At 51.0% G+C, this 7,846-nt stretch overlaps 1 protein-coding gene across 1 annotated transcript; it reads right to left on the minus strand.

Moving 5' to 3' along the window:
• Window positions 1–501: 501 nt before the first annotated feature.
• On the minus strand, window positions 502–7,559 carry CSRP2 (cysteine and glycine rich protein 2). Its single transcript, XM_035544273.2, has 6 exons — window positions 7,491–7,559; window positions 4,278–4,396; window positions 2,800–2,968; window positions 1,736–1,868; window positions 933–1,026; window positions 502–806 (listed from the first exon to the last, which is right to left on the minus strand). The coding sequence occupies exons 2-6, from the start codon at window positions 4,387–4,389 to the stop codon at window positions 730–732; spliced, it is 585 nt and encodes a 194-aa protein (XP_035400166.1). The 5' UTR covers window positions 4,390–4,396; window positions 7,491–7,559; the 3' UTR covers window positions 502–729.
• Window positions 7,560–7,846: the final 287 nt, after the last annotated feature.

Here is a 7,846-nt window from a genome sequence, read left to right on the forward strand (position 1 = left end):
ACTGGAAAAAGGCCAAAAGCTTCTCTTAAGATTGCATTTGACATGTTAGTCTGGAGCTTGGTCAACTGTAAGTAGGGATGTTATTAATCTGCAGCTGTATTGGTACAGTACTCCTGTCCAAAAAGCAAGTCCTGTGCATAATAAAACCTCAATACCAAAGCAGATGCAATCCCACAGAAAATTATGGTGAGGCTATGTCCCCTCCCTAGAGAATCTACTTCCGGGACAGCTGCTCATTTATGCACACAGCTACGTAAAACCCACCTCTTCTGCGCAGCAGGTGGTTAGCCACTTTCCACACGTGTGATGGTGTGGTAGTCACCGCTGAAGGCCATGGCCAGTGCTGCACCTCTCACCGGCCAGTCCTGCTGGACCTTCAGTGAAGATCTGCACCAAGTCCATGCCATTGTGTCTTTACCCCTGCTCGCTGGAGCACCCCAGTAACAGTCTCTTTAATTACTTGTTCATAGTTGGCAAAGCAGGTGACACTTGGCTTTAGGATACGTCAACAAGCAAAGCTTTATTGAATCGATACACAGTACTAGAAGTGTTAAAGTGTGGTACATAAAGCAAGGAAAAAAGCAGTGCTTTCAAAGATAACGTCTAAAAGTATGCCCCAAGCGCTACAGTAAACTACTATCGGTTTCACAGTAGTTAGTAACATTTTGGAAACTCTTTTCTTGCAGCAGAATCCGAGCAGAGCCGTACAGGTTGAGCGCTGTGCCCCCCTCATTGGGCATGAACGAGGGCACCTGCTCCCTGCCCATAGCCAAATCCTTTGGGGCCGAAGTTCTTTGCGTAACAGCCTGCAAGAGAGAGGAGTGGTAGGGGCTGAGGCTTCTGAAAGTCTCTTGAAACAGGAATAAATTCAGCCTCTGCCCTTGTAACAGATTACCTTGAACCATTAACAAATCGTCTTTGTTTTTCCTCACCTTTACAGTAGATTTCTCCCTCTTTTTCAGTTAGGGTCGTAGATTCTAAGCTTTTCCCACACTTGGCACATCGGAAGCAGTTTTTGTGCCATGGCTAGGAGAGAAAAAAAAAAGCTTAAACACACAGAATGCCTGAATTTGTAAAAAAAATAAAATAAAAAGCTATTAATTAGACATGCTTGTATCAGTATTGTTTACATATATTGGTGCAATGAAAACCACTTAAAGTGCACTAGTGGCTGATTAGTGTCTGCATTTTTGGGTGGCACAAAGCCCTGGATTCCACACAGCTTACTGCTCAGGGAAGCATTTTGAAAGGCCTGGGCTTGCCCTAATCAATTCTGATCTTGGCTATCAGTCAGACAGCTGGCAGACTGACACACAGTTTTATGTGGTGCTTGCAGAGAATATGCCCTTTCTGCTGAAACATTCAGCCCTTCATGAGCTGCGCACAAAAGGATCATTCTCTTTTCTGGAGGGAGAGGGCTCCTGAACTTTGGTTCAAGTCTCTGGCATGAGAAGGTATTGAAGCTTCATCTCTGAAATCCAAGGCGAGCCCTTGTTACCCAGAATTTCCATTTCAAGTGCTCTTTAAAAAAAAATTTAAAAAATATATAAACAAAAAATGAAGACTAGATTACTTTGACCATTTCCAGTTTTGAAAAACTAAGTTTTAAGGTGACCGCCCCACAGTTGGTTCTCCAATACCTTCTAGATAGCACTCACTATCAGAAACCTTCATAATATACCTCACTCACTTTAAAGTCCACTTAAGAGAGAAAAAAAAAATCACATTCCCTTACCTTTCCAGCACCTATTACTTTCTCTGCTGCATAAACAGAATCCCCACACCTGGAACATTTCTCTGCACCTCCAAACTTCTGAGCAAATTTTGAAGTGTTTGGGTTTGTTGTGGGTCGGTGGGGAGAGGGCGTGCTGAAAGAAAGAGGACATTTGTTTTCTTTTCTTAGTAAAAGAGCTCTTGCTCTTCCTGACAACGCTAACAGTGCAGCATCTAACACACAGTACAGAATACAGTACTTTTCCAAAATTTGAGAGGTTGTTACCACATGCCACTTCTAGAGACATGATGAATTCCAAGACCTTTATCAGGACACAGATTTATTTTACCTTTAGTAAGCTAAAAACAATTGTTCAATTCCTGTCATCTGATCATGTCTGGAACCTGAACTGATCAGTGAACCTAACGGATTGAGCTATGTATCATTTCTAGATTTGCTCTGGCTGGAGAGCAGGCATCATATAAAAGTCAAGTAACAATTCGGGAACTTGCATGAGGCCAGTGGCAAAGCATACCTACGGTGCTTTTCAGGTGCTTTGCTTTACAGCAAGAACTTAATCAGATTAGGACTGTTTACAGTTTAATAAGCCACTTGGTTTTGGCTGTAATTAAGCACACATGCTTCTTCATTTACCAATTAAAATTTCATTCTTGTAGCCCCAGATTTGCAGCTCCCTGAATCCATCCCTCCACAAACCTGTTGAGCAGCTGCATTTGCAGCTTGCTTAGGAGAGCACCTGAAGACCCAGCAGGGTGCTGACCTGCTGAGGGCTCCTCAGAACTTCCAGCAGGGCAGCAACCCTACCCCATCCTAATCCATATGGCTTGCTTCTTGTGTCCTTACCTGTGCTGACCCCTGCTCTTACGGTGCCTACTCAGAGGCATCGTGGAAGGTTTGTGCACTGTCAGCTAAACGCCTCGCGTTCGGTTATACTGCATTCGCTTATATCTTTTGCGGCATTCCTCTCCAAGTGACATGGATTAGACAAAATCCGCCCTGAAAGCCTCCTGTGAGAACAGTGCTGGAGGACAAAGGTGAGGCACATCCCAGCCCGGTTAACTCACCTCTCAGGCTTGATACCTAGTCTCTCTCCCCTGTCCATGTTCAGCGTGCCTGCCCCTTGCCCATATCCGTAACCTTTCGGGCCGTACTTTTTCCCGTAGCAAGACTTGCAGTAAACTTCAGCATCATGAATCGCTACAGTTGTGCTGTCCAAGTTTTTCCGGCAGACCACTAGAGGGGAAAAAAGTTAAACAGCCTTAAGGGACAATTTCCAACAGCACACGTAGAAAGCCAGAAGTCAAGGGAGAAGTGGCTACATGGCTTTCCTTGTCCACAAGTCTTCCTATTAGGCTGTGGGACGGCTGGAGATTAGAGGGGGCAGGTTGTCTTTTGAATTAGTGAATTATGCTTAGCCCTATAAAGAGCTCTCTTCCCTCCCACCTTTCCACAGCCATGACATTTAAAGCCTGGAAACTTGCCGTGGTTTGATGAATGAGACCGCTCAGAAACCCAGATAGTGCCGTCAGCAGTTTCCCTTGACAGATGCCGTATAGTAGAGAGCAAATCAGTGCAGAAGAGTCCCTGTCCTGCCCTTTTGGCCAGGGAAGGAAAACCTGAAGGCTTCCCCCCTGCCTGGTTCTGGTTTGGGGCACAGTTGGTGCTGTTTCACAGCTGTCACCAGAGGGGCCTCGCTTTTCTGGCATTCATAAATCGTCCTTCAGCCCAACGTAAGCACCCTGCTCAAGGTTACAGCTGAAGGCAGAACTATTTCCTGCTTCTTCTTAAACCTTCCTTTGTAACCACACTGACATGTTCGCTCAGTCTGCAGCAGCACTGTGCAGTGATAAAGAATTTGGATTGAGGGGAAAAAAAAAAGAGAGCCCTAAGAATTTTGTGTTCAAAAAGAATTTAGGGTCTTCAAAATACGCGGCGACCTTTGCTTATGGCATTCATTAGCTCCAAGGCTCTTTTTATAAGACACAAATATCCAATAAGTAAATCAACTCGTGCACGTTTGTTCAAGTGTACAGACTTTAACCCCAGCAGAACTATGCATGAAGCAAAAGCAAACACGGAGTCAAACACACTAGAGCCATTGTTTGCCTACAAGTTCCAGGTTTCTTTTAATAGAAACTCCCATAAAAGGCTGAAAGTGAGGCAGCTGAGACATCTAATTTTTGTGACTGCTGTAGAGCTAAGGAAAAGGAGCGTAGGTGCGCCGGGGCTCCCGTGCCAGCACGGTGTGCTGACGTTGTGCTGCAGATTCATGGCAAACCAGACCGAGAGGTCCAGCCGCAAGTGTGGCTTGTAGAGAACGTTAATCCTAGCTCCGTCTGCAGGTATTAAATGCCAGCAAGACAAAACAATACCTCATGGCTGCAATGAGGTAAAATTCCCTGACTCGGTCAGGCAGGCTGCTGCTTTGCCAAGTGTTCAAAGTAAATAACGTGACCCCCAACCAACAGCGTGGCCACCGCCGCGACCCCAAGCTAGGCCGGGCGGTTTTGGGGTGGCAGGCCAGGCCGGGGGCAGTACTTACTGCAGAGGAAGCAGCAGCGGTGGAAGCTCCTGCCGTCGCACTGCACCTCCTCGGCGTGGTACACCGTCCGGCCGCAGGCGCCGCACTTGTTGCCTCCTCCCCAGTTGGGCATGGCGGTGCTGCAGGCCGCGGGGCGGCGGGGGAGAAGGAGAAGCTCGTTAGCTGCGCTGATTGCCGCGTCCTTCGGGGCCCCGGCTCCCCGAGGGTTAGGGTTTTGGGTACTGACAATGAAATCTGCCGAGCTTGGTGCTCCAAGCAAGGAAAACAGAGACAACGAATCCACGAGGCACATCCTCCAGTGCCTGCTCAGGAGTTTCAACGTTACATAAACTGGATATGCACAAATTAGGCTTTCATGCACAAGGGCTTTACTGTACCTTGAGCGGACGCCCCCCAGATGGATGTAATTTCAGTTTCTATGCTTCATTAGCGCTGGGCCTCTCGTCTGGTGGAAGCAAACCAATTGTGCCAACAACGGCATTTCGTTTTCCTGCAGGGCCCAACATTCGGGACGCAGCACAAGCCAAAGCTCAGCTCGCTGGAGGGCCATTTATTAGGGCTGTGGGGGCATTTTGAACTCCCTTGGGATCACGCCTGCACTTCAAGGCTGTTTAAGGGGGATTATTTCCCAGGGACCCCACCGCTGTTACACAAACTGCATCTTTACCAGACAGCTACGGGAACCAAACCCAACTGCTCCACGGACTGCAGCTGCCCTAAGAGGAAGAGGAACTCTCTCTCATGCATGATTTGCAGCAGGCCCCGGGAGGCTGGCAAGGAGGGATGGCTATCACTACCAGTCGTATCCAGCTACAGCCCTAATAGCAGTCGCCTACCCGAAGCCAGAAGCAGCAGCAGCTCTCCCACCTCAACCTACTGCCCTGTCCTCACGCTGTCACCCCCACCAAATCCCACCCAGCTTGGCCTGCAGCTCCTCTTGCTCCCCAGAGGGTCCCGTTAGCTGGCCTGGGCTAAAGCACTAATGCAGAGCACTACCTTTGGCTTGTATGGGGTTTTCCTCCTCCTGCCGCCACTGAGGGCTATGAGCTTTCTGCCGCAGGGCAGTTTTGCTTGGGGTACACCTTTCCAAGGTGACGTTGCCAAGCCCAAACGAAGCCACCCATCTCACCCGTGCTGCACAAGTGCCTCCAGCCCACGCAGCCTGAGTGCCAGCTCGGCAGTGCGGGGTGTGCAGGGAGGGCTGCATGGGCCCCCAGGGAGACACGCTGCCAAGCCACGGCTGGGAGACCTTTGTCCCAGACAGGCAAGCAGCCACTCATAGCATGTAGGAAAATAAGATTAGTTATTAACGCGAATTAGGGCATCTTTGGTACATTCCTACACAAAGGCTTAAGAAACTTCCTCGGAGTGGCTGAGCAGTGCCGTTTACAGCACCGACACTAATTACTGAGATATTCCTTTGTTTAATGCTTCCACGGGATTAACAACATTACTGCTCATGGTCTAGCACTAATACTCCGACCAAGCTCATAAAATTAGTTTTATGACGTTCACCAGTTTGTCTCTGTCATTCTTGGCACAACCATAGAGTCTAAAAATTAAGATTCCATTTCTTTTATTCAAGTGTTTGGCTGTGCTACTGCACAGCAGCTGACATCAATCATGGCATACGGCGTCCTTAGCTAACGGGAATATAGGCTGCACAAAGCTTTGGAAAAGGAATGTGTTAACTGGAAAAAAAAAATGGAGAAGGGATTCCTTTCCATTTTGTACACTTTCCAAAGCATAAGTGGTAGGTATTTGGTACAAGAACTACTTCTTCTCTAGTTTCCTTTCACCATCCCCATGCTCACGTCCTTTTTTGCATTCACTTCAGCTTAAATTATTTTAATTGCTTTATTAGCAAACAGTTGTCTAATTTCCACACACACTAGACCTGAAGACCTGGATCCGGTTTCCAGCTTCGCCCCAGATTTCCCATGCAATATTGGCCAACACAGGGTGCAGCTCCACCCCTCCTTCCTCGGGGAGACGAAGTATTAGAGGATCTGGCAACCATTAGCTGACTCCAATACCCTGATAAGGGCTCTGGGAATTCATTAAATGAAAAGCAAAAAAGGAACTGAAGTCAGAGCTTCAAGGTGACCTCGCTCTCTTCCACAGAAGAGATTCCCATTTATCCTCCCCGCGACGTTCCCATGACAGCTCGCGTGGGAAGAACGGCAATATTTCTTCAATTATCCGGCAGCGAGGGCTACCCTGAGGCGGCGGTGCCTGGGAGGCACCTGGGGAGGAAGGGCTGATGGTGTGGGGGCACGCAGGACGGCGTGCAGGCCCCAGGAGAATGGGGCTCTCCTCCGGGAGCTCCGCGGGCAGCGGCTCCCAACCCCAGCGCCCGCACGAAGCCTCCTCCACCCCCAGGAGGCTTTTTGGCCAGTTCAGGCAGGCCTCCGGGGAGCTCCAGCGCAGTAATTAAGCATCCAGATGATCTCACCAGCAGCACCAACAATTCTGACTTTTAATTGCAGGTTTGTTGGCAGCGCCTTCCCTCTGATAAGAGCACCCTGGCTTCTGCTAAGCTCGTGCCCAGCTGAGAGGAGGCTACATTCCTCAGCTAGCGCTCTCCAAAATGCCAGTTACGAGCTAGGGCAACAGCAAAGTCCTTTCCGACACATTTGTTAATGGGGTTTAAACACAAGATACCCAAAGCAGACACAGGACAGACAGTGAGGAATTTCAAGCTAGCCCGTTATCCTTAAAATACACAAAACAGCTTTTGCAGTGACCCGTTCAGGGACCCAGACACGCTCCATGGGACAAGCTGAGTGCTGATGGGCATCGAGCAGCCCCACACTGCTCTCCCCAGCCCCAGCCCCACCGCTCACCCACAGCCACCCAGCACAGGGCTACCCACCATAACCAACACCAAGGGAACCCATAAACCTATGGGGACGGGCTATGCACTGCCGGGGGGCTCCTCAGCAGCCGAAGTGGAAGAGGGAAAAACGAAGGGCTTCCCCGTTCAGCTCCCTCCATGCCTCTGCACAAGGCAGGGCTGGGCGAGCATCCCCCAGCCCCATCGCCGGCCGGGCAGACCCCAAAGGGTGCCCCAAAAGAATTCCAGGGATGGGGTGCGATGGGGTGCGATGGGGTGCGATGGGGTGGGATGGGAGGGGGTAGCTGCTGCTCCGACGCCCCCCCCTCGGCCCGGTGTCGCCCCCAGGACCCCCGCTCCCCCCGGCCGCCACTCACCGCGGGCTGGGCTCGGCTCCTCTCGGCCCGGCGCGGCCCCGCAGCCGCTTAAAGCGCCGGGGCGGAGCCTCCCCGGCCCGGCCCGGCCCCGGCCCCGGCCCCGGCCCCGCTGCCCCCCCCGGGGCCGCCCCGTCTGCGGGGGGGACCCGACGGGACGGGGCGAGAGGGTCCGAGGTGTCCCACCGCGGGCCCTGGAGGGGGGGGGGTCAGGCTGCGCTTTAACTCGCCCTGCTCCGTTTTCGGGGGTTTTAGCCCCAAACGGCCTGTCTGCGTCCATCCGACAGCCCGCCGGGGCCCGCGGCCGGGCTCCTGGGGCCAAAAGTGGCCTCGGTGTTACAAGGGGCGCGGGGGTCCTG

Source organism: Cygnus atratus, chromosome 1 (assembly GCF_013377495.2).
Source record: "Cygnus atratus isolate AKBS03 ecotype Queensland, Australia chromosome 1, CAtr_DNAZoo_HiC_assembly, whole genome shotgun sequence".
NCBI lineage: Eukaryota > Metazoa > Chordata > Aves > Anseriformes > Anatidae > Cygnus > Cygnus atratus.

What these genes read in the sequence shown, in the direction of transcription:
- CSRP2 (XM_035544273.2), bottom strand. Translation starts at nt 4,389, where the DNA reads ATGCCCAACTGGGGAGGAGGCAACAAGTGCGGCGCCTGCGGCCGGACG. An exon ending in CCGCTGCTGCTTCCTCTGCA is followed by an intron (nt 2,969 to 4,277) that starts GTAAGTACTGCC and finishes TTTCCCCTCTAG; the next exon opens with TGGTCTGCCGGAAAAACTTG. An exon ending in AAGTAATAGGTGCTGGAAAG is followed by an intron (nt 1,027 to 1,735) that starts GTAAGGGAATGT and finishes TTTCTCTCCTAG; the next exon opens with CCATGGCACAAAAACTGCTT.